At 40.2% G+C, this 25,341-nt stretch overlaps 2 protein-coding genes across 3 annotated transcripts in view; one reads left to right on the forward strand and one right to left on the reverse strand.

The window, feature by feature from the left end:
• Positions 1 to 243: 243 nt before the first annotated feature.
• PGRMC2 (progesterone receptor membrane component 2) lies at positions 244 to 20,801 on the forward strand. The gene is made up of 3 exons (XM_002717245.5): positions 244 to 872; positions 18,008 to 18,163; positions 18,685 to 20,801. The coding sequence occupies exons 1-3, from the start codon at positions 455 to 457 to the stop codon at positions 18,780 to 18,782; spliced, it is 672 nt and encodes a 223-aa protein (XP_002717291.1). The 5' UTR covers positions 244 to 454; the 3' UTR covers positions 18,783 to 20,801.
• Positions 20,802 to 24,334: 3,533 nt separating this feature from the next.
• LARP1B (La ribonucleoprotein 1B) overlaps positions 24,335 to 25,341 on the reverse strand; it is a 197,953-nt gene continuing 196,946 nt past the window's right edge. For both annotated transcript variants that reach the window (XR_011378248.1, XR_011378246.1), the window contains one exon: positions 24,335 to 24,624. The gene's annotated coding sequence lies outside the window, so the exon portion shown is untranslated. The remainder of the gene's footprint in view (positions 24,625 to 25,341) is intronic.

Here is a 25,341-nt window from a genome sequence, read left to right on the forward strand (position 1 = left end):
CGCACGCGCACAGCAGGGAGACGGGGGGCGGGGGGAGCGGGCCTCTCCGAGAGGCTGCTCTGGAAAGGAGAGCGCGTGGCGCTCCGGCATCGGCGCACGCGCTGTGCCCTTGCCCCGCCCACACGCGCGTGCGCGCACGCGCGCTGTCGGCGCAGCATGTTTTTCTTCAGATCCGCCCTCCTCGTCTGTTTCACAGATCCGAGGCGAGGAGCGAAAGCGGGGAAGTGTGGGGCGAGATGGGCGGGGCGTCGCACGCGAGCGCGGCCTGCAAAAGAAGGGAGGAGGGGAGAGAGCCGAGACAACGTTACCCCGTCAACACCCAATCAGGAGGCGGCCTGTCCCCGCCCTCTCCCCTCACGTTATTGGCTGGGAAGTCCCCCCTCATGGGCGGGGCCGGCCTGGGGTTGGGGAGGGCAGGGGGCGGGGAGGAGGAGGAAGGCGCTGGCGGGCAGTGATGGCGGCGGGTGATGGGGACGTGAAGCTAGGCACCCTGGGGAGTGGCAGCGAGAGCAGTAGCGACGGCAGCAGCGAGAGCCCAGGCGGCGCGGGAGCAGCAGCGGAAGGGGGCGGCTGGGCGGCGGCGGTGCTGGCGCTTCTGACGGGGGGCGGGGAGATGCTGCTGAACGTGGCGCTGGTGGCGCTGGTGCTGCTGGGGGCCTACCGGCTGTGGGTGCGCTGGGGGCGGCGGGGTCTGGGATCCGGGGCCGGGGCGGGCGAGGAGAGCCCCGCCGCCTCTCTGCCTCGCATGAAGAAGCGGGACTTCAGCTTGGAGCAGCTGCGCCAATACGACGGGTCCCGCACCCCGCGCATCCTGCTCGCGGTCAATGGGAAAGTCTTCGACGTGACCAAAGGCAGCAAGTTCTACGGCCCTGGTGAGGAGGAGTTGGAAAGGGAGAGGGAGGACCCCCTGTAGTGCAAGCACGACTCCCCCTTCTGACGGGGAGGCCCCTGGGCACCAGGTTAGTTCGCCCAGTCTTCTTGTCGCCTGGACCCTCGCGCCTGGGCTGCCTCACCTGGGACGGCCCTCCCCCCACACGCCCCCTGCTGCGGACGCCGTCGGCTTTCCAGCAGGTCGGGGTCCCCCTGGGACCCCAGGGACCAGCTCTCAGCGTTCGTCTGTCTCCCATTCCGTCTCTCCTCGCAGCGTCTTCTTCAGCCGAATTTTGCAAAATCCTTAAATAGTTGCCTCCAGCCGAACTGGCCCTCCACCTTTCCTGAGCTTTCTAATTCCGGGGATGGGTGCGGGCTGGAGGGAGGGAAGATTTCTAAAGTAGGGATCTAAAGTTCCGGCCTTGGTAATTCACACTTTTTTCTGCCACTGATCCGGCTCCCTTTCTGCCTACCACTCCTCATAAGGCCACGTTTAGGGACACGTAATTCCCAGTCCCAGCCCTTCCAGGCTGTGAAGTCCAGACGTATAAGCAACGTCTTTTAAAACCAGTTTGCGTTCTGAGATGCTTTCCAAGATTAACAATGTATGTGGGATGAGGACCGTCGGAAAGGCAGATCTGATTAAAGATGGGCAAGGATATTCGCCCTTAAGTGTTGGGGGCGGAGCTCATATACCCAGCAGGCGCGCCTCTTTTTTTTTTTTTCTTCTTTTCCTCTTATTTCTTTTTACCTTTTTGACTTTTTTTTTCCTTTTTTGCTGGTAGGAAAGCGAATATTCAGATTCAAACAAGGTAACAATGACCGATGTTTTCAATTACCAGAACTAAGAAAAAACTTGGAAGAGCTTTAAATCCCGCATGCACCAGTTGAAAATTAAATATTTTTACAGTTTGCTTTCAGAAAAGTGTGTTCATTTCGAAGCTCTTCACAGTGTAGTTGTAGCATGCATTTCAGATCATGCTGATAAACTTCAGACTTAAGGAACCTGTTGGTATTCCATAGAATTGAGCAACATTGTACATCCTGGCTGTGCAATGATACTTTGAAAAAAGTGACTACAATAAGAATAAATAATAAAGTTAGAGACTTAAAGTGACTTGTTATTAGAAAGAGTACATCGACCCCTTAAAGTCAAGGGGCTGGCAGTCTAGGAACAAGCTCATTTCTACCTTGGTCTGATCTGTTAGGCCATGAGATTTATTGACACTTACAAAATATATTTGATTTCAGTGCGTGCTGCATGGCAGGTATTTTGGAAGTACTTTGGTTTGTCGTTTAATTGGAAGATAAGAAATTGGAGATTTTTGGTGTTAAAACTATTGAATTTGTTTCCTAGTTGTATTCCTGTTTGTTATGCATTCTGTCCAACTATAGATTGCATATAAAGTATTTGTTTTTGTTTATATATGAATACCAGATGTCTGTTCCTTGTATCAATTCAGATAATACTTATTTTTTATACTTAAGGGTATGTGGGACAAGTGAAATTTTATCTCAAGGATTTACATAGTATGTTCCTCCTAAAGTTTCTCCTGATTGATATTACAGAGTGTTCAGTGATAAGAAATGGTGTGTAGGTTTAATTTCTTAATACAGAGCTTACCCAACTAAAAGCAAAATATTAAGTGAAAGAAGTGTATTAGTCCCCACACTTTATGATTTACCACTATCTGCAGATAGTTAGAAGAGACAGTCATACACTCAGTTTGGCAGCCTCCAGTGGCAAATGTTTTGTGACAGAAACTAAAAATTAAGTGTCATAGATGTTACATTGGTTGCTTTTGTGAGGCTTGAGTTTCAAGGGGGCTATCAGATAGCAATGAGGAGGCCACTTTTTGATAGCTTCCACCAGCTCCCAGGTCCTGATGAGCAGCTTGAGTGTTATTTTATTCTAGGTATTGATCAATAACCTAATAGAAATATTTGGAATATTTTATTATTGAAAAGAACCTGCAAGGTAGCCAGATAGCTAATAGGGACTTAAAATATGTTGATGTTTCACAGTAATAGAAACTGTAGTAACACTTTACCAAAAGTCTTGAAGCCAATTCCTGGCTATGAAAGAGCTGTAAGTTCAATTTTGCTCTTATTTTCATCCTGAAATAAATTAAACAGTTTTGTAGCAAAATTATTTAGATGCAGCATGCTGTATCTGAGGATCTTAGTAGCTTGAAAGAATGAGCTGAGAGAGAGCTAGAAAGCCTAGTTTTTATACATAACCAGTATATACTCCCATTTCACAATAATAGTTTTAGAGTTAATTGCTTTGTGAGATTTTATTCCATAATGAAGAACATATTTTTATTTTTAATCATAACATTTTTAAAGTTCAGGTTCTTAAAAACTTAAATATTGACAATGTAGCAGTAGAGTAAACACATTTTGGCAAACAGTTGACATTAACTACATTTGTCAATATTAAATTTAGCAACAGGTCAGGCACTTGGCCAATATGTGAGGAAAGTGTGGTCATGTAAGACAATAAATATGGAAGGACAAAGGAAGCCAAATTTATTAAGCACCTACTATATCATATCTTAGTTTGTCCCACAATTCCTCAGTGAAGTTGGTAAGTATTCCTGTCCTACTTGAACACAAAGCTTATATAGACTATTTCTAGAATTAGATTTTAAGATAAACTTGTGGAGAACCTTATTTTGTTTTTCTTTATACCTTCCCCCAGTTACCATAAGGATTTAAAACCTCAAATAAACATGTTGTCATGACCTTGTTGTGCTTTCCAATATAGTAGTCACAATGATAAAGTAAACTTAAATATAATTAAAAGTTGAGTTTCTCAGTAACACTAGCCACATAACGTGTTATCAGCCACATGGCTACCAAATTCGATAGGGTATTTCATGGAGTACATATAGTCAGCCCCTTATATTCATGTTGTCATCTACAGATTCAACCAGTCAAAATACATTCTTACAGAAAGTTCAAAAAAGTTAAACTTGAATTTGCCATGCTCTGAGTACTAGCCACCTGAATGAAGTGGTACGTAGTCACACCCTACTGTAACCTCATGTTTCACAAATTCTCAGTCTGGCCTTGCATCTCTCTCATTTTTATGTTTGGACTAGTATGGTTGCTTCTGTACTGATCCGGCACAGACTTCTTTTCTTGTCATTAGTATAACCATTCTTGTCAATAGTATAACCACTATTTATATAGCATTTACATTGTATTAGCTATTACAATTAATGTAGAGATGACTTAAAGTAACTAGGATGTGCATAGGTTATATGCAACTATACCATTTTATATAAGGACTTGAACATCTGTAGATGTTATCTGTGGGGATTACTGGAACCAATTCTCTGTAGATACCAAAGAATAACTGTGTTTCCATCTTCGTAAAGAGTTCCACTGATTGAACAGCAGTTGATTCTAGAGGTCAGGGGAGGTGGAGGAGACTCCAGTTATTAAGCCCATTATCACATTTAATTTTCAAAGTTGTGTGAGATAGTTATGTTCCAGTTCTACAGATGTAGAAACTGAACCCCAGAAATTTTGCCCAGAGTTACGTATCTAGTAAGTTATGTATCTAGTAAGTGAAGGCTAAGTCTTAACTGGCTTCACAGGTCATCCCTTCCCAATGTAATCTTTTTTTTTTTTTTTTTTTTTTTTTTTTTGACAGGCAGAGTGGACAGTGAGAGAGAGAGACAGAGAGAGAAAGGTCTTCCTTTGCCGTTGGTTCACCCTCCAATGGCCGCCGCTGCAGCCGGCGCACCGCGCTGATCCTGGCAGGAGCCAGGAGCCAGGTGCTTTTCCTGGTCTCCCATGGGGTGCAGGGCCCAAGCACCTGGGCCATCCTCCACTGCACTCCCTGGCCATAGCAGAGAGCTGGCCTGGAAGAGGGGCAACCGGGACAGAATCCGGCGCCCCAACCGGGACTAGAACCCGGTGTGCCGGCGCCGCAAGGTGGAGGATTAGCCTATTGAGCCACGGCGCCGGCTCCCAATGTAATCTAACTTCACATATTTACAGATACACAATGGATTTGGAAGACTAATATTACTGCAGTGAAACTAATAAAACAATATTTTTATTCTTTGGAATGCAAGGAATTATTGGATAATTGGCCTTTTTGGATAATTTATCCCACAGTCCTGTAATTTAGGTATTTTGCTTCATCTTCATTTCATATATTCTTCAACATATACCAGAGCCATATTTTCCAACTTACCTTTTAGGTTCCACTGAAAAGAGAAAGTCACGTAAGAAGTATCTCTGTGAGATGCCTGATATTTAGAGGGGTGGGGAAATAAAAGCACAGGTACCTTCAAGTGTTTTTCCTTTTTCTTCTAAGCTTTAAGTACAGTGTGTTGACTTTACTAGTTTAGTTTGCAAAATGGCAGTTGAAGCAAGAATGGCAACATAAAAACTGGACCCAACCTGACTCCATGGATGTCCTAAAGTTGACGCTACCCAGCTTTGTTTACAGGTTCTTGCTTGAAACCAGCTGGGTCTGCGGTTTGGTTTTTCTGCCCATGCACATCTGACATACCAGTATGATAAAAGTATCAGTTAAGTTTTTTTTGAAGAAGTTTGTTGCTGTAGTCAAATTTCTGCTGGTTATTTCTACGGTACCTACTTGGTTGGCTCTTCTGAGTTTGACTTCATTCCACTGTTGTCCATCTTTGAAGGGATTATATTTGTGTTAAACACTAAAGCAATTTATATAGATAGCTTAAGACAAGAGACAAGAAGATGTTATTCAGGATGGAAGAAAGGAATGTGTTTTTAATAACATCTGGAATTAACCATTCAAATTCTTTTTAACAGTCTGACATAGACCATTCTTCCCCAAGTGTAACCATGACAGACATCACTGTATGATTACTGTATTCTTTTGGAGCCTATATCCTTTCTCAGGATCTTTTTCTTAAGATTTTTTTTTTTTATATGAGAAGTAGAGTTACAGACAGTGAGAAGGAGAGACAGAAAGGTCGTCTTTCTGTTGGCTCACCCCCCCAAATGGCCACAACAGCCGAAGCTGTGCCGATCTGAAGCCAGGAGCCAGGTGCTTCCTCCTGGTCTCCCATGGGGTGCAGGGTCCCAAGCACTTGGGCCATCCTCCACTGCCTTCCCGGGCCACAGCAGAGAGCTGGACTGGAAGAGGAGCAGCCGGGACTAGAACTGGTACCCATATGGAATGCTGGCGCCACAGGGGGAGGATTAACGTATTGTGCCACAGCGCCAGCCCCTCTCAGGATCTTTAATATAGGGTTTCAGCTCCCTTTTTTTTTTTTTTTTCTTTTTACAGTTAGAGTGGACAATGAGAAAGAGAGAGACAGAGAGAAAGGTCTTCCTTTGCCCTTGGTTCACCCTCCAATGGCCGCCGTGACCAGCGCACCGCGCTGATCTGAAGGCAGGAGCCAGGTGCTTCTTCTGGTCTCCCATGCGGGTGCAGGGCCCAAGCACTTTGGCCATCCTCCACTGCACTCCCGGGCCACAGCAGAGAGCTGGCCTGGAAGAGGGGCAACCGGGACAGAATCCGGCGCCCCGACCGGGACTAGAACCCGGGGTGCCAGCGCCGCTAGGTGGAGGATTAGCCTATTGAGCTGCAGCGCTGGCTCAGCTCCCTTTTTAAATACTAAGAAGGAATTACAGTAAAAAGTTAAATAAGTTGTTGTGAGATGTGGTGTTAACTGAGTCTTCAAAACAGACGCATACTTACCCTCCTGGAGTCAATGATTTGTTGAGGAAAACAGGCCATAAACAAGCATTTCAATTATAATCTATAATTAAATATCCTATGAAGGAAATTAATAGGACATGTAATAGAGGATAACAAAAGACTATTTAGATCAAGTGGTTAAGAAAGTTACTTTACATATTAGATTAAGAAAAAGGGGTTGGTGTTTAAAGCAAAAGCCTGAGGGAACTAGCCACACAAAGAAGGGAAGTGAGAATGTTCTGAGGCCAAGTTATTACTATGCTTACTCTACAAGGATACTGAATAAATTAAAGCAATCCAGCACTAGAATGAAAACTAATCATACTTAAAGCATCCTTATCACCCTTATTTATTTTCATATTTGACTTTTGATTATTATCAATGAGTTCAGTATTTCTCTTTCCATTACTTTGCTTTTAATCTATTATGCATTCTTTTTCTCTTAATAACATATGAGGATATTTCATGCTGTTCATGGAAAATAGAATCAAGATTTTGGTGCAAAAACATCTTGAAATCCACACTTAAAAAAAAAAAAGATTAATTTGAAAGTCAGAGTTACAGAGAGAGGAAAGAGATATTCTAATCACTGGTTCACTCCCTAAATGACCGCAGTGACCCGGTGCTGGCCAGGCCAAAGCCAGGAACCAGGAACTCTGTGAATGGGCAGGGGCCCAAGGAATTAGGCCATCTTCCACTGCTTTCCCAGGTACATTAGCAGGGAGCTAGACCAGAAGTGGAGCAGCTCATACCAATGAGATGCCAGTGTTGTAGGCAGCAGATTAACCTGCTATGCCACAATGCCAGCTCTCACGCTTTTAAATACACATATTTGAAGAACCCTCACATGCATGAATTTCAGAGTTTCTTTTTAAGATTCATTTGTTTATTTGAAAGTCAGAATTACAGAGAGAGGTCTTCCATCCGATGGTTCACTCCCCAGTTGGCCTCAACGGCCGGAGCTGTGCTGATCAGGAGCCAGGAGCTTCTTCTGGGTCTCCCACATGGGTGCAAGGGCCCAAGGACTTGGTTCATCTTCTACTGCTTTCCCGGACCATAGCAGAGAGCTGGATGGAAAGTGGAGCAGCTGGGACTAGAACTGGCGCCCATATGGGATGCTGGCGCTTCAGGCCAGGGCATTAACCCGCTGCACCACAGCGCCGGCTCCTCAAAGTTTTTTGGCATCAAAATAAACTTTTAATTCCATTTTCCACAAACTTTTTGAAGTACCCCTGAATAGCTGGATTTTTTTTTTCATTAAATCTAAAGTCAACATTGTGTCTTTTAGTAGCTTCATCAGTTTATATGTTATTCCTGATATATTTAGGTTTATTTCTGCCCTTCTATTTTATATATAATTTTTTTGTGTTTTGTTTTGTTTTGCCTCTTTTCCCACTCACTTCCCTTCTCAGACTGATATAATGTGCCTTCCACTTTCTGTCTTCTGATTTGGATGCATTCTATTGCTATTTTGGGATAGGGAAGTGTTTTTCCAAGACACTATCCTCCTGTCCTTCTGAACAATGTAAGAAATTTAGCCAAACACCATTTTGGTGTGAATGAGAAAGAGGTGCCTCTTTCACATGCTTTGCTGGCATTTGGCAAATTATTTCTTATTGATGAAAACTGCTTTGACTGTTGTGAACGTACATTTAGCAGTTTCTGCTTTTTAGTTTGTTAGTATTTTCTGTTACCTAGAGTTGTGTAGTAGGGAGCCCTATGTTAATGCCCACTTCTAGCGTGTTTTCCCTACAGTGTCACTATTAGAATTTTAGTTACCTTTTTTTCAACTCCACTGGTTAAATTATCATTCTTATTAGTATTCACTTAAATTTACTTTGCATTGTTCCTTTTTTAAAAATTCAGTAGGACTTCTTGCACTTCATACCTTTGTTTGCAGCTTTTTCATTTCAGCAAGGTAAGTCCTATCATTCTTCTCATTTGTTGTGTCCTCATTCAGAAATAATAGCTTAGATTTTTGTAGATTATTTTACCACAAATCTTGAATAGTATTATGCCACTATCTTCTACTAGCTGACAACACATCTTCTTGTGGTTTATATGCCTTTTTTGTTGTTTTTCCTTCTGGTTGTAATTGAGACCTTTTTTCTCTTTATCTTTGGAATTCTGCTCTTTTACTAAGATTTGTCCAGGTGTGGATTTGATTCTTTATTTTCTAAAATGTGCTAGACTACTAAAATATGTAGGTGTGTTTCAGAGAAGTATTGTTGCCTCTATTCTTAATGAGTGTATATTAGCTTTTGATGGGTATATATTAGCTTTTCATTTCATTCTTCATGTCTGTTGATTTTTCTCTTCCATTTCTTCACTTGTTAATTTTAAGCAAATTTACTATAGTTCTTTAATTTTCTATTGTCTGCTATTTGAGGGAGAGGGAGGAGTTGGGATGCCAGTTCTGTCTGTTGTATGCATTCATTGTTTCATTGTGGTTTGTTCATGTAGTTTATAATTTTTATTATGAACTTAACCTTCAGCAGCTACTGCCCCTTTTTTCATTCCTTGGGGTATTTCCTGTAATATTTCAGGAGGCTAAGGTTGTGGAAGTGTTCCAGTAGAGTGGTTTGGGGTGTGGTTCAAATTAAAACCTCATATTAATTTAAAGAATACGTATTAGGTAATGCATGTTCAAAATAGAAAATTCAAAAGGTTATACAGTGAGAAATAAGACTCCCACAACTGTTCCCCAGGCATTATATCCCACAGTATAGAGACAAGGAACCAGTCTGAGTATTGTTTTAGTGAGTTATTCTGTGCACGTACAAGCTTGTGAATATGTGTCCCCCACACACAATCTAATTATAGCAAACTACATGTCTTTAACAATAATTTTAGTATTCTAAGCCTTTCATATCAGTATAGAAGGTCATTTCATTCTTTAGAATGCTTGGATAAGATTCTATACTGTGAATTTCATATTTTGCAGTCCACTATTAATGAACATTTGTTTCCAATGTGTTACATCATACTGAAGTAAATATTCATGTCATTTTATACATGTGAGTGAAATTATACTTAAAAAATAAATTCCTGAAAATAAAATTACTGAGGGTTGGACAATTTGAATTTTTTTAAAGATTTATTTATTTGAAAGGCAGAGAGACAGAGAAGTCTTCCATCTATTGGCTCAGTCTCCAAATGACCACAACAGCCAGAGCTGGGCCAATCCAAAGCCAGGAGCCAGGAGCTTCCTCTGGGCCTCCCACACGAGTGCAGGGGCCTAAGAACTGAGGACATCCACAGATCATAAGTGGAGCAGCTGGGACTTGAACTGGCACCCACACGGGATGCCAACACTAAAGGCGGCGGCTTTACCTGCTACACCACGGCACCAGCCCTGACAATTTGAATTTAATGATTTAATTTATAATTGCCCCCCAGAGATGTTGGACCAAGTTATACTTAACAAAAATGGCAGTTTATCACGCTAAATCTGGCTAAAAATGTGATAAAAGTCTTGGCTTTTGTAAATCTGAGAGATTAAAATAGTATTTCAGTTTTGTTTTAATTTACATTTCATTTTCTGAGGTTGGTCATCTTTTCAAATATTTGTCATTTATGTTTTCTGTTTATTTGCACATCTTTTGCCACAATTTTTCAATTATGATATTGGTCTATTGTTGATTACAGGTGTTCTTTATAAAGTAAATCAGCCTTTGTTTCAAATGCTTTTTCCATTTTGTTTTTAATTTTTTGTGTGTTTTAAAACATGTTGAGAGTTTTGGTTTTATGTATTCAAGTTTACCCTTTATAATTGCTGATTTGTGTATCATACCTTTAAAGTCTTTTTGCATTTAAAGGTTATAATCTATGGTTTCTGTAATACTTTTCATGGTTTCAGTTTCTTGTTCTATTGGGATTGATTTTGCTTTTAAGATATAAAATAAGGATCTGATTTTTGTGTCCTCTCCTCCCGCCAAAGAAGGCTAGATAATTGTCCCAATATCATTTACAGAATAGCACTCCCCCCTCAACACTGTTACCTTTACTGTTGGTTAATTCCTATAGATATTTGAGTCCATGCTATTTTTTCACCTTAGAATTCTCATTTTTTGTGGGTTGGATAAACTTGAGCACCACTCCCACAAGTGGCACAAATGTGGAACTTTAATTTTTGAAATTCTTCCCTTCTCCCCTCAACATACGAGTCCTGGGGCCAAGGCTACAAGCTCAGTCCACAGTGTTTCTGACAGTCTTCTAATTTGCATTTCAGATGCAAGTTGAAATTTCAGTTTTTTATTGTGTTAGTATTCAAAAGGTTATCAAATTTGGCATCGACCTGAAATGGATAAAATAATTTACCCATTGTATATTTATTACTGATATTTTCCAAAACTTCTTTTAATAATCATGAAAGATATATCAAAACAAGCTAGGAAATTGAACTGTTTCATGAATTTAATATTCTTTCCTGCTTGTTATGGTTGTATGGTTTTTAAACCATAGAAAACTAAAATATTCACTGTGGACTATTTCTCTGATTTATAAGAACTAATGTGGCTGGTGCCGCGGCTCAATAGGCTAATCCTCCGTCTGCGGCGCCAGCACCCCAGGTTCCAGTCCCGGTTGGGGCGCTGGATTCTGTCCTGGTTGCCCCTCTTTCCAGGCCAGCTCTCTGCTGTGGCCTGGGAGTGCAGTGGAGGATGGCCCAAGCGCTTGGGCCCTGCACCCCATGGGAGACCAGGAGAAGCACCTGGCTCCTGCCTTCGGATCAGTGCGGTGCGCCGGCCGCAGCACGGCGGCCATTGGAGGGTGAACCAAGGGCAAAGGAAGACCTTTCTCTCTGTCTCTCTCTCACTGTCCACTCTGCCTGTCAAAAAAAAAAAAAAAAAAAAAAAAAAAAAAACTAATGTAGCTACATAACATAATCACAGTTACCTGTTATTACATACTCTGTTTACTGCCTCCAGGAATTTTCTACTCATTAATTTCTTCTGAATATTTATTTATTGATTGATTTGTTCATTTGAAGGAGTGTCAGAGACAGAGATCATCCATCTGCTGGTTTACCCCCCAAATGACTGTAACAGCCAGGTTTGGGCCAGGCAGGAGACAGGAACTCCATCCTGGTTTCTCAGATGGGTGGCAGGGCCCAAGCACTCGGACCATCTTCCACTGCCTTACCAGGCACATTAGCAGGAAGCTGGCTCAGAAGCAAAGCAGCTAGGACTTAAATCGGTCTTCCAATATGGGAGGCTGTGCCACAACACCAGCTCTGCATTAAATTATTCTTAAAGCATTATTCTACAGTGAACATATGTTGTTTTTTTGAGACTATGTCACACCATTTTAAGTGGTTGTATTAAACAGTTTTAGTGTACAGTAACTGATAGGTTTATTGATTTTTGAACTTTAAAAATCTGTTTTTTTTTTTGTTTTTTTTTTTTTTGACAGGCAGAGTTAGAGAGAGAGACAGAGAGAAAGGTCTTCCATCTGCTGGTTCACTCCCTAGATGGCTGCAATAGCCAGAGCTGCGCCCATCTGAAGCCAGACGCTTCCTCCGCGTCTCCCACGTGGGTGCAGGGGCCCAGACTTGAGCCATCCTCCACTGCTATCCCAGACCATAGCAGAGAGCTGGATCGGAAGAAGAGCAGCCGAGACCAGAACTAGCGCCCATATGGGATGTTGGCGCTCTAAGCCAGGGCCTTAACCCATTGCACCACAGTGCTGCCCCCAACATTACATTTTAATCTTTGACAAAACAACAGAATTTAATTCTCTTAATACTATATTAATATCTCAATGAGCCTTCATAATGATTAGTTTATATGAGCTAGCTTTTTTGTGAGTTATATCATACGTAAAAGACTTAATATCATTTCAGATTTGCTTTTCTTGGGTAGCTCTCTGTTACTTTAGTATTATGGATAGCCAAGTATAGTTATCAACACAGTAGAATTTATTTATGTTATGTAAGAAGGTAGTGGAATGGGAAAGTATTGTTGACTTCTCAGATATAGCTTCTGGTTATATTATAAATGCAGTAAAATGTCTTTATGAGACCCCAAATTCTCCTTATTCAGCGACCTTTCCAGTTCCAACTCCAGTTCTTCATGTTATGTTCTTTACCAAAAAGATGTTTTCAGAAGTTAAACGCTTCCTAAGGGAACTTCTAAACATGCAGAAAAGCTTTTCTAAGTTAGGGAATGGGGGAATATGTTCATCACTGAATGATTCTTTTACATTCAAGAGTTAATAAGGGGCCAGTACTGTGGTGCAGCTGGTTAACGCCCCGGCCTGAAGCACCAGCATCCCTAATGGTTGCCGGTTCTAGTCCTGCCTATCCAGCTCTCTGCTGTGGCCTGGGATAGCAGTAGAAGATGAACCAAATCCTTGGGCCTCTGCGCCGGCGTGGGAGACCCAGAGGAAGCTCTTGGCTCCTGGCTTCAGATCAGCGCAGCTCTGGCCATTGCGGCTATCTGGGGAGTGAACCAGTGGATGGAAGACCTCTCTCTCTCACTCTCACTCTCACTCTCACTCTCACTCTCTCACTGTCTCATCGGATGGAAGACCGACCTCTCTCCCTCTCCCTTCCCCTCTCCTCTCTTTGTGTAACTCTTATTTTCGAATAAATAAATTTTTAGAAAAAGTTAGCAAAACATTGTTTTGTCTGGAATTTGACTTAGATTATTAACTGCTGGCTCAAGTTCACTCTTAATACTTTAGCTATCTAAACCAAAAAAAAAAAATGTTCTATAGTCTGTTTTTATGTGTTTTCAGTGTTCAGGCTTCAGAAAGTTGGCAGAGACATTTGGAGAATGCACCAGTGTACATTAATATACTCAGAGGTGGCAGATTTTCATGTTGTTGATGTTACAGTGATCGTCTCTCTTTTGTACCATTTAAAGTGTTGTATGAGTTATATACTGAAGTGCCTAAGATTAACTTTTGCAGGCCATGAAAGTAAATACTAAGAATGCAATGAAAGCTATTGGTGCCTACAGTTATTTTGTTAATTCTCTTCTATTTTGATTTAACAAGTATTCTAACATTTCTATTCCCCTGGAATTTTATAATTAGTGAAGTGCTCCAATTTTAAAGCTTGTCATTCCATCTTTGGGTTTGTGGATTCTTAGTGTGTTTTCTCAAGGTAACATTGGATTGGTGTAGTTAGAAAAAATGGAAATGGTACTTGCAGTTCTGTGAGCAACTTCAAGTAAGTCACTGCCTCTGCTCCTGTTTTTCATCTGCCAAGTGGGGAAGCAACATCTGTTCCTTCCACTTTGCAAAACTCTCAGAGGAAAGTGAGATTGCTGGGAAATTCTTTAAAAAGAATTTTTTAAAATGTTTTTAAAAGAAAACGTGAACAATCACGTTTCACACATAGGTTATAGCACTGCTCGGTTTTATTTTTCCTTTCGTGTGTTTCATTGATCACTGTTTTAAGTTTGTAACAAGCATTGATTCAGTCACTATTAGGTTATCTGTCCACATATTTTTTTGATCATCATTATTTCTCAAGAAACAGAAATCATATTAGTTTCCTGTGTATGTGTGTGTATCTTTGATCGCTATTGCCATAAAGCATGCAGTTAATTAAAAATTTAAAAAATAAATTAAGTCCAATGTAATAAACTCTTAATTTCATTCTGCAAATATAGTTTTGAGTTTTTCCTAAATGCCTAAGACCTAATTGAATGTTAATTGAAATGGGCAAAGTTCGAAAGTTAGAAATGTTGGCTAATGGTAAATAGTATCTCATTATATGGATGACTCATTTGTAAGTACAACAAAATAGCTTGATTATACTAATAAGAGATTGGCTAAATTTGGGTTATTTACATTCAGAGAGAAAATATATAAATGTTCGATGATAATTGTTGATAGTTACCTAATATCAAGTAGCAATAGGGAAAATGTTTAAAATGAGAAAAACAGGATAAAAAGGTACTTTACTAGAAGTATTACCTTTATTGTCATGATAATATATCGATAATGCTGCTTTTAAAATTACTGCTAATGCCACTTCTAGTTCCATGTTATAAACTTTTTAGAGAATGAGTTTCTACATCTTTTGAATTTTATGGTGCAATGCTGTCTACTTCAAATTAATGTTCTTAAATGTTTAGATTTTTGTCTAAGTGAAACTATGACTTCTATTTGTAAAATGTACAGAGACTTTTTAATACATAAGTTTTGGCTTCCTAAACATTTCAAAAATAAGTAATGATATAATCATTATTCTGCACATTTAAAAATCAAAGAATTTCCAGTTTTTTCTACTTGTTTACTCTCATTAGAAAATACTTTATTCTGGGGCCAATGTGGTGGTGTAGACGGTTAGCCTCAGCCTGCTGGGCTGGCATCCCATATGAACAGCAATTCAAGTCCCAACTGCTCCACTTCCAGTCCAGCTCCCTGCTAATGTGCCTAGGAAAGCAGTGGAAGATGGCCCAAGTCCTTGGGCCAATGCACCCTTGTGGGAGACCCGGAAGAAGTTCCTGGCTCCTGGCTTTGGCCTGGCCAGCCCCAGCAATTGCAGCCATGGGGGGAGTGAGCCAGTGATGGAAGATCTCTTTCTCTCTCCCTCTCTTTTCTTCTTTCGCTCTATCTCTGCCTTTCAAATAAATCTTTTTTAAAAAGAAGAAAAGAAAGTACTTTATTCCTTTAGGGCAATAAGCCTTCTTTACTGATTATTCTGTTCATAACAATGAACAACATTCATTCATGTTCATTATCTGTGAAACTAGTAACTAGTTTTTAAATTATTTTCTCTAGTGACCTTTGTCATATATAGGTAACATAGAGAAGAAATATTTTTTTCCGTAAAATTATATTCCAGAAGTCTTGTTTATTGTCACTTGATTCTCAAAAAAACAAAAATTCAAATGGAAAAAATCTGCTTGGTCTCCTCTGTAGCCTAAGGTGCAGACAAGAGTTACCTTGAAAGATTTTTGTTGTAATAGTGGGGACACTATAGTGTTGGATACCCACATCCCACATTAAAGTGCCTGGGTGCAAGTCCCCATTCTGTTTCTCATCCGGCTGCCTGCAAGCACATGTCCTGGGAGGCAGCAAGTAATGGCTCAAGTCCGTGGCCCCTTCCACTCGTGTGGGAGATCTAGATGGAGTTTTGGGCTCCCAGCTCTTAACATGCATTTGGGGAATGAACCAGTGGATGGAAGATCTCTGTCTACAGCTGTCCCTGCCTCTTTCTTTCTTCCTTGCACATAAATTTTAAAAATTTAAGATTTTTATTGTAAAGATCACTTTTTAATAAGCCACACTTTATGTGAAGTAAATTTTCTCCCTTCCATTCCCTCAGAAATTCCCATCTGATTGCTCTTTTCCATACTTATGTAATGGACTTCTTTCAAGTCTGTTTCCAGGGTTACCTGATTCTGATAGCAGTGTAATGTATTTAACCAATTTCTTGAAATAAAAAATTAGGTTATTTCAATTTTGTTGATATTACGGCTTTAAAAAACTGAAGTATCTTCTCGGTTGTGTATTTGGGTGGAAAGTTTTCCTACCATAGTCAATCTATTTAGAGGATCAGAATCTTGAATTTCCCGTCTTTGGAACTACAGTTAAGTCATTTGGAAGAACTTTATTACATTGTAGCTTCATGCCAGGTACTAAGAATACAGAGATGAACATGACAGTTACTGCTCTCAAGGGAAGACTTGGGAATTGGTTTGCTTATGTCAACTCAGCAATTATGCCCACCTTTCACAGACAAGATGGTGCCTAACTCATTTGAGAAAATACTAATCATTACTTAATGGGTCAGTCCAGAACTATCCCTCAGCTATTTCCTCTCTTTCCCAAAAGTCATATCGAACGACAACTGTTATTTTCCTTAATGCTTCTTGTTAGTTTTTGTAGGAAATTTATGTACTATGATATTCAGGAGATACTTATTTTGAGAACTGGTCCTTGTTTTTAAATCAAGGCATTTATTCAGCAAAGGTTTATTGAACATGTGCTGGGCCCAGAAGTCGTCACAGGACACACAAAGTGATGCAATCTCTGCTCTAAGTTAGAACCTACAGAGAATAGGAGAAAGAAAAATGTAGGTTCACTGTTCACCTGGGTTTTTACATAGTACATATTCAGTGGATGTTCTACTGGTGGTTTTTTGGTTTTTAAAGATTTATTTATTTGAAAGGCAGGGTGACAGAAATCTTCCATCCACTGGTTCAGTCCCCAGATGGCTGCAATGTCCTGTCCCGGCCCAAGTCAAGAGCCCAGAATTCCCTCTGGATCTCTCAAATGGGTGGCAGAAGGACCCAAGTACCTGGGCCGTTGTCTGCTTTCCCAGGCACGTTGGCAAGGAGCTGGATTGGAAGTGGAGCAGCTGGAACTTGAACCAGAACCAGTCCTGCGATGTGGGATGCCATCACTACAAGCTGCAGTTTCACCTGCTGTAGCATAGTGCCAGCCCCTGTTGATTATTTTTAGATGTCATTATTAATTAACAGCAATCAGTAAAGTATCATTTACTCTCAAGCACACTGGCTTCTAAACCTAGCTGCTAATGTTTCCTCTTCACCCTAAGAACTTCAGATGTCCTCATTTTGAATACAAGTTTCGGGGTATCAGAAGTAGTTGAAATTTAAGATTTCAATGCGAAGCTTTATTAAACTTTGGTCAAAAGGCATATTTCCTGGCAGCCAGCATTGTGGCACAGCAGGTTAGTCTGCTGCTTGGGACAGCAGCATCCATAGACATCCTATATTGGAGGACCAGTTTGTGGCCTCACTGCTCTGCTTTCCATCGTATTTCCTGCTAATGTGCCCAGGATGACAGTGGATAACAGCCCAAGTACTTGGGTCCCAGTCACCCATGTGGGAGACCTGAATGGAGTTTCTGGCTCTTAGCTTCAGCCTGGCCCAGCCCTGGCTGTTGCAGCCATTTGGGGAGTGGACCAGCAGATGGAGAATCTCTCTCTCTTTCCTCCTCTTCCCTCCTTACCTCTCTCCTTCCTTCCCTCCTTCAAATAATTTTTTAAAGATTTACTTATTTATTTGAAAGATTTACACAGAAAGGGGTGGGGGGAGAAACTTCCATCTGCTGGTTCACTCCACAGGTGGCCATCATGGCCAGGGCTGGGACAGGCCAAAGCCAAGAGCTTCTTCTGAGTTTCCATCATGGGTTCAGGGGCCCAAGTACTTGGGCCATCTTCTGCTTTTCCCAAGCCATTAGCAGGGAGCTGAATCGGAAGTGGAATAGCCAGGACTCAAAGCAGTGCCCGTATGGGATGCTGGCATTTCGGTGGCAGCTTTACCCACTCTGCACAACACCAGCCCCAGTAAATAATTTTTTAAGGCAAATTTCCCACTGATTTCTTCTCATTGTACCATATTTGAGTCATGGTGAAGGTTTTTGGTTTTGTTTTTTTACTTTCTCCTTTGAGGCTTTTTAAAATATTGTTAGGCTATCTTAAGTATTTTCTCTTCTTTTTTTCAGCGGGACCATATGGAATATTTGCTGGTAGAGATGCCTCCAGAGGACTGGCAACATTTTGTCTAGATAAAGATGCACTTAGAGATGAATATGATGATCTCTCAGATTTGAATGCAGTACAAATGGAGAGTGTTCGAGAATGGGAAATGCAGTTTAAAGGTACCTTCATTTTCTAGTTCTTTGGAAATTTAAATATATGTTCAAAGAAAGTGTATACTGTTCCACAAGAACTTAAAGATATCCAAGTGATTCTGATGCAGTGTCCAGTTAAGAACCACTGGTACAGAACACTGCTACAAGAATAAATTCCCAAGTCTAAAAAGTCTGTTATCCCGTTTTACTTTGTTCGGGTTTTACATATTTGTAAAGACTAATCATGATAAAGCAATAGGAAGAACTGTTTGATTCTAAAAGAGACAAAGGCCAGCGCCACAGCTCACTAGGCTAATCCTCCACCTTCGGCGCTGGCACGCCGGGTTCTAGTCCATTTGGGAGGTGAACCAACGGAGGGGAAGACCTTTGTCTCTCTCACTGTCTAACTCTGCCTGTCAAAAAAAAAAAATAAATAAATAAATAAATAAAATAAACAAGCAAATAAATAGACAAAAGCCTTTATTGAAAATAATGGGATAGTGAAACAAATTTGATTGTTTGTTATTTTCTTTTGATGTATCTTTCAGAAAAATACGATTATGTGGGCAGACTCCTAAAACCAGGAGAAGAACCATCAGAATACACAGATGAAGAAGATACCAAGGATCACAATAAACAGGATTGAACTTTGTAAACAACCACAGTCAGGGGCCTTCAGAACTGCAGTTCTTCCTCCCTCTCACAGAATGTCCTGCGTCTTTGGGTTTGATTCACCTCCTGCAAAAACATTCAACAGGTGGTGTACAAGATCAATTTGAGTCTCACTATGAAGATTTGAATACTAGACATTATTTATGCTGCCAAACCCATTTGTTGCGGTTGTTTGTAATGTCTGATGGGGCTTCCTCATCCTGAAAAGAGACAGGGATTTTTTTAAACAGCAAGAAAGTCACAAAATATTTTTTCCCTTTTTTCTTTTCTTTTTTTTTTAAGTTTTCAAATATCAAAGACAACCAGATATGTATTTACTACTCAAGTGTACAAATCTCCTCAAAACACAAGGGACTCCTGTTTCACATGCTGTGTTTCTTTTAGCATTGAGGAGGGAAGAGACTGTGGCAAGGGAAGGTAGGGGTTGCACATCAATTTGAGTACTTTAGGCTACTGAGAAATTGAAATATGAATTCCCAAACATTTCTGTTTGGGCTTTGTCAGGGGAGGAAAGAAAAAGAAATGCTTCTAAGAAATCTTTGTAAATTAGGAGATGAGATTTCAAGTGGGTTTAAGTCAGTTAATTCTCCAACAGTGAGATCATTTGAAACCTGTTTATCCCATCCCTTCCCCTAGGTCAAATCAATATTAATTGTGCCTTATTTCACTTACATAGACTTGAATTATTTTTAGGGAAAGCCCCTATATGAGTACAGAAGTCACTACAAGCAGCATTGAGACCGAAGTTAGAATATTCTGTCGATCGCAAAACCTTGATATCATTCTGTGTGTAAAGAATGTAAAAGGAATATTCAGTGTTAACTGCCATATATGTTAATATACACAAACTTAGTTAGCATTGTAATGGCCAAATGCATTCCCCATGCTTTTCTCTTTTCAAAAAATTGAAAAACCAATCAACTCTTATCCCCCAACAGCTGCCTAATTTTAGGAGTCTGATCCTCACATCTCACTGGTGTGGGTGCATGGGGCTGTGGTGTGGATGTCTGTGTGGCTGTGGCTGGATGTGTGGGAGAGCACCTTGGAAGGGACTCTCTGCAGATATTGTAAATACAAGAACCATTTTAATAAAGCATGTACAATAAACCAAAATAAGCTTGAGTTGGATTTTATATACAAAACTGCCAGTGCATTATGGTGTAGTAGTAAGATTGTGTATCTGATCAGGACAGGGAGAAATCTTGAAATGAGAAGCAGGCACTGGTTAACCAAGTTGTACACATTGTACCATTTTCAGTGTAACTTGAGGATGAAATTCCACTTTTGTGGAACATTCTCAAGAGATCTGAGATTATTCAGGTAAGAATTGATATATTAAAGTGTACATATTTTTATTTTATATTTTGATGCCAAGTGATTATGGTAGAAGTGATAGCACTCCAGACAGTAGTTACTGGACACAAAACACTAAAGGATTTCCTACTGATAGGTAGTAAAGTCTTCCATTATTAGGTTGAAGGGCCCCTTACCAAAAGCCCTATGTCAGTTTAATTTCATCATGACCATTTAGATTCTTGATTAAGAGCAATTTGCAACAAAAGACAAATTTACTTCACAGATTATCAATTAAAGCGAAGACCTGTTTAATATATGCAGAAGCCATAGAAGAAAGGGAAACTGAACTGCCGTGATCTACAGTATGTAAGATAAGTTCCATTCAGTCGTGGGTGTTTTGTTGAAAATTATGATCTTCAGGCAAACCTCTGCTGAAGTTTTGTTGTGAAGATGAAGAGTATTCATAAATGCTTTGTGTGTTTTTATGTAAAATATTTTCTAAACAGATTGTTATAAAGTACATGTCCTCTGTAGTAAACGAATATATATGAATCATTCGAGCCTAAAGTTCAAGAATAAATCTGCACTTGTGAATAGAGAAACCCTAAATACCCATGCAGTAAAAATAATGTGTTCTGTTAAGAAAAATGAGTAATTTTGTGTTTTGGACTTGAAATAAACAGTGTTCTGTAGATAATTCCTCAATTTCAATTGAATGCTTCTCATTTTCAGGAAGTCTTTGAGTCTGGGGACCACAGCTGTGGTAATAATTGTGCCTGTTTTCCCTCAAGTCCCCCCCACCCCAGCCCCCCACCCCAGCCATCCCTGCCACAGCCAGTACTTTTCAAAATTGCCTGATTATAGAATCACCTGAGGTACTTCAAAGCCAGATTCCTGGCCCCCCATCCAAACCTACTACCTCCTGAGCCAGAATCTTACCTGGAAGGAGTGCCTCCGGTACTTTTACTATCAGACACTTGAGAAATACCACACTATGATCTTCAATTATATTGTCCATATTTGTCATGCATTTGGAATGGAATTTAGATAATTTTGATGTGATTGCTTTCATCTGGTTTTGTATCATTCCCTAAACTTTCTTAGAGTTTCTGGGTTTAAATCCAGACCACATAAAAATCTAAAATGTGGCTTTAGGAAAAGAGCAAACTTTAGATTACTATTTAGAATTTTTTTTTTTTTTTTTACAATTTATTTTTTTGAAAGGCAGAATTAGGGAGAGACACTTCCATTGCTAGTTCACAATGGCTAGGGCTGGGACAGACCAAAGCCAGGAGCTTCTTCCAGGTCTCCCATGTGAGTGCAGGGACTTGGGCCATCTCCCACTGCTTCCCAGGTGCATTAGTAGGGAGCTGAATTGGAAGTGGACCAGCCAGAACTTGAACCTGCACCCATATGGGATGCTGGCATAGAAGGCAGTGGCTTTAGCTGCTACGCCACAGTGCTAGCCCCATACTATTCAGATTTTTAGTTTTTGATAGTATCTCCAAGCTGGCAAATGTCTTCCAGATAAGGGCCATAGTGTGTACTAGCCAGTTTCTCTGTTAGGAATTGAACCCGTGGGTAAAGCCTTGGCTGTGCTGCTTATGTTTCCTGTGGCCATTCTGCCTGCCTTTCTGAGATCTACAGAATCTGACTACCCCTCCCTCCACCCATATTCTAGAAAGCTAAAGTTAACAGTTGAATCAACACTAGGAGAAATTTTGTGCTGAGAAAAACTTGATACCAAATCCAAATCTCATACAAGTATTCCACTTAATGATAATTGAAATGTGCTGCAAGCTGCCAGCTGTGTGGCTTGTTGATGACACTAACCTTACCAAAATATCCTATCTTCGTCTTCTAAAGAATCAAGCTAGGGCTTAGGCCCTTACTCTGTCAAAAAAAATATATAAAATTTATAAATTGTTTTTTAACATGCTGAAAGTAATGGAATATTAATGACAATATTGAGTGAATTCTAATTCTTCCTAATGAAAGTAACATGCTTGAAGACAACATGAGTATGTAGGTTCATTAAGGTCAGCTATCAATTTGGTAGATACATTAGATTATGATCTGTTCAGCTGTGGCAAGGAAGCTCAAAGATTACCCAAGGTCAGTGTCCTGGTTTCACTGAAGTCCAGCTTCCTGCTGATGCACACCTTGGGAGGCAACAAATGATGGCTCAAGTAGTTGGTCCCTGTCACCCACATGGGAAACCTGGGTTGAATTCTAGGCTCCCAGCTTCAGCCTGGCCCAGTCAGGCATTTGGGGAGTGAAGCAATAGATGAAAAATTGCTCTTGCCTTTCAAATAAATTTTTAAAAATTTAAGAGATTTTCCTCAAACAGTTTATTAACTGAGCTGCTTAAACTTAATTACCCTAAGTTTAAAAATCACTGGAATCCTCTAACTTTTTTTAAAGATGTTTTTATCTGAAAGATGGAAATAGAAAGAGATCTTCCATTCATTGGTCCACTCCCCAAATGGCCACAATGACTGAGGCTGGGCCAGGCTGGAGCCAGGAGCTTCATCCGGGCCCCCCACTTGGATGCAGGGGTACAAGCACTTGGGCCATTTTCTGCTTTCCCAGGAGCATTAGCAGGGAGCTGGATGGGAAGTGGAGTAGCCAGGACTCAAACACGCACCCATACGGGATGCTGGTACTGCAGTCAGAAGCCACAGTGCCAGCCCTTATCTAACATTCTTGAGCAGCCAGAATTTAGTTCAAATTAGGAGGTACTCATGATGGTCATTTGTTTATGTCTACTTGTCTATTCCATGGTGCCCAGTTGTTTGGTCAGACACCAGTCTAGATATTGTGAAGGCATTTGTACATGTGATTAACATACAATCAGTTGACAACCTCATCCAGTTGAAGACCCTAAGAGCAGGGCAGGTTACCAGAAACAGAAGCAATTCTACCTCAAAACTGCCTGGTTTTCAGCCTACTGCCCCCCTTGAAAAGTGTGGGTTCAAGACGAACGTCCACTGCCACCTGAATTTCCAGATGGCCAGCCCTCTAGATTTCAGACCTGTCAACTGCGGGCCAGTTCCTTAAAATAAATATATGAGGGTACTTCAAAAATTTTGTGGAAAAATAAAATTACAAGATAAGTTTATTTTGCTGCAAAAAAATTTTGAAATAATGCATATAGTTTTAATACATATTTTCCAAAAACTTTGAAATACCCTCCCTCTGGGTGTATGTGTGTATACACACAGATTCATGGTTACATATCTATCAGCTGTTGGTTCTGTTTCTCTGAATTCCCTGGCCAATATGCTGTTATTTCCTAATTATTAGTACATATGCGTTTTTAAAGTATTACTTCATTTTCAAAATGAACTAAAAGATCTCTTAGTTCAATATTTGGTATGATCATGTGAGCTGAAGTTTTTGAACTCTAAAAGACAGTTCAGAACTGAAATTAATACATTTACCAATATGCCTCCCTTTGTTCTAGATGAAATCAGAACTACCTTTTCATCTAATCTCTGAAATGAGATTTCATCAGATGTCATGAGACCGACCAAGAGGAAAGATTAATCCCTCTGATCTCAAGGACACCAAAGTCAATGTGACATTTCAGTTGAATTCAGAGTATAATCTAGTAATCTTCAGAACTACTTGCATTGACCCCAAGATAGATTTTGTCTTAGATAATTAAAAATTTATAAATACATTTAACTAAGTAGTAACATGAAATGTTCCTCCTTAGAGAAAAGACAAAACAAAAAACCAACATTGTGGCTAATGGAGTGTTTGAATTAACCTGCCCCACTTCTGGTTCCTCTCCAAAGATGACCACAATTTTCAATTTAGTGTTCATCTTCCTGGACTCTTTCCTAAGTACTTACATCAGCATAAGTGTTTCTGTGGAAATGCTGTAGAACTTAAGGTCCAGAATCAGGCCACTTACTGGGTTTATCTTTTTTTTTTTTTTTATTTTTAAGGTAGCATATTTTCAATATATATTATAATCAAAGGCTTAATGCTCCAGTAAATAGAGTTCAACAAATAAAAAGTAAAAAGACCATAGTTCAGCAGGAATATAGACAAGGGCTAAAAACAACAATCAAATGAAAATGTGTTAATTTCATTCAAATGTAGTAAATCTTAAGATACGGATCATTAAAACTACAGTCGTATATCATTCTTAACAATTTGACCAAAATTTAAAACAATTTGACAAGACACTATATTTGCAGCAACACATATACATAGGCATTTCTTTTTTTGTATTTTGATTTTTTTTTATTTTAGCCCCGACATATAAAGGAGAACATGTGGTATTTTTCTGTGTCCGTCTTACTTCACTCAACATAATATCCTCCAGTTGCAACCATTTTGATGCACGTGATAGAATTTCATTCTTTTTTACAATTGAATATTACTCCATTGTATTCCTGAATTTAAGTCCTGGTTCCACAACTTATTAGTCATGTGGCTTGAAGCAAAACACTTAACCTCGCATGCACATGCACCAGTTTTCAAATGTGCAAAATGAACAGTAGTACCTGAAACATAGAATGGTTGTGAAGAGCAAGGTAATTCAGCCATGTAAAGCACTGAGAATAGTGCTTGGAATAAGCTATTTCCATTGTTCCTTCTTTTTCCCCAAGTAAATGGCATCCTAATGTACGCTATTTGGAAAACTTGTTTAACACATGAATGTATTTTGGAAATAGTTCGAATAGTATGTCAGATAAAATCTACTTTTTTCCCAACTACTTCAAGTCTCATTTTCCATTTGATGATTACAAACAGCTAACATAGTACCTTGAATATCTTCATTTACCCAAATAGTTTACCTCTTTTTCCTATATGATTCAATGAGCTAATACTGTATTTAGGTGGGGGGGGGGGTGCTTGGTAAACTAAAAAGTGTTATTGAAGTGTCATGTGTCTGGAGGTCCCCACTGGGCATCAGAGGTGGAAGGAGACGAGAAGACCCTGTGGTCACCTGGGACCCGTTACCACCTAGGAAGCCTCCCTTCGGCTTCAAGTCTCTGTGAAGACAGTGACTGCAGCCGTGTGTCGCAAGCAGCCTTTGGCAAAGTTTCTGTACTCTGGCTGTCCTGCGTCTCCCTTCCAGCAACTCTGGTGATTGCTTCACTGCTTTGAATGAAGCTACATGAATGTTTTTAAAACAGCGAGGGAAGGGTGACCAATTGGCATGGTTAACATTTTGAAGCTCCTCTTGGAGGGCAGATCCTCCTCCTTTGGACCCAAAA

The sequence above is a fragment of the Oryctolagus cuniculus genome, chromosome 8 (assembly GCF_964237555.1).
Source record: "Oryctolagus cuniculus chromosome 8, mOryCun1.1, whole genome shotgun sequence".
NCBI classification, from domain to species: Eukaryota; Metazoa; Chordata; class Mammalia; order Lagomorpha; family Leporidae; genus Oryctolagus; species Oryctolagus cuniculus.

Excerpts from the sequence above, each read along its gene's own strand:
- PGRMC2 (XM_002717245.5), top strand. The coding sequence starts at position 455 with ATGGCGGCGGGTGATGGGGACGTGAAGCTAGGCACCCTGGGGAGTGGC. Across the intron at positions 873-18,007 it reads CAGCAAGTTCTACGGCCCTG|CGGGACCATATGGAATATTT; the intron begins GTGAGGAGGAGT and ends TCTTTTTTTCAG. Across the intron at positions 18,164-18,684 it reads ATGGGAAATGCAGTTTAAAG|AAAAATACGATTATGTGGGC; the intron begins GTACCTTCATTT and ends TGTATCTTTCAG.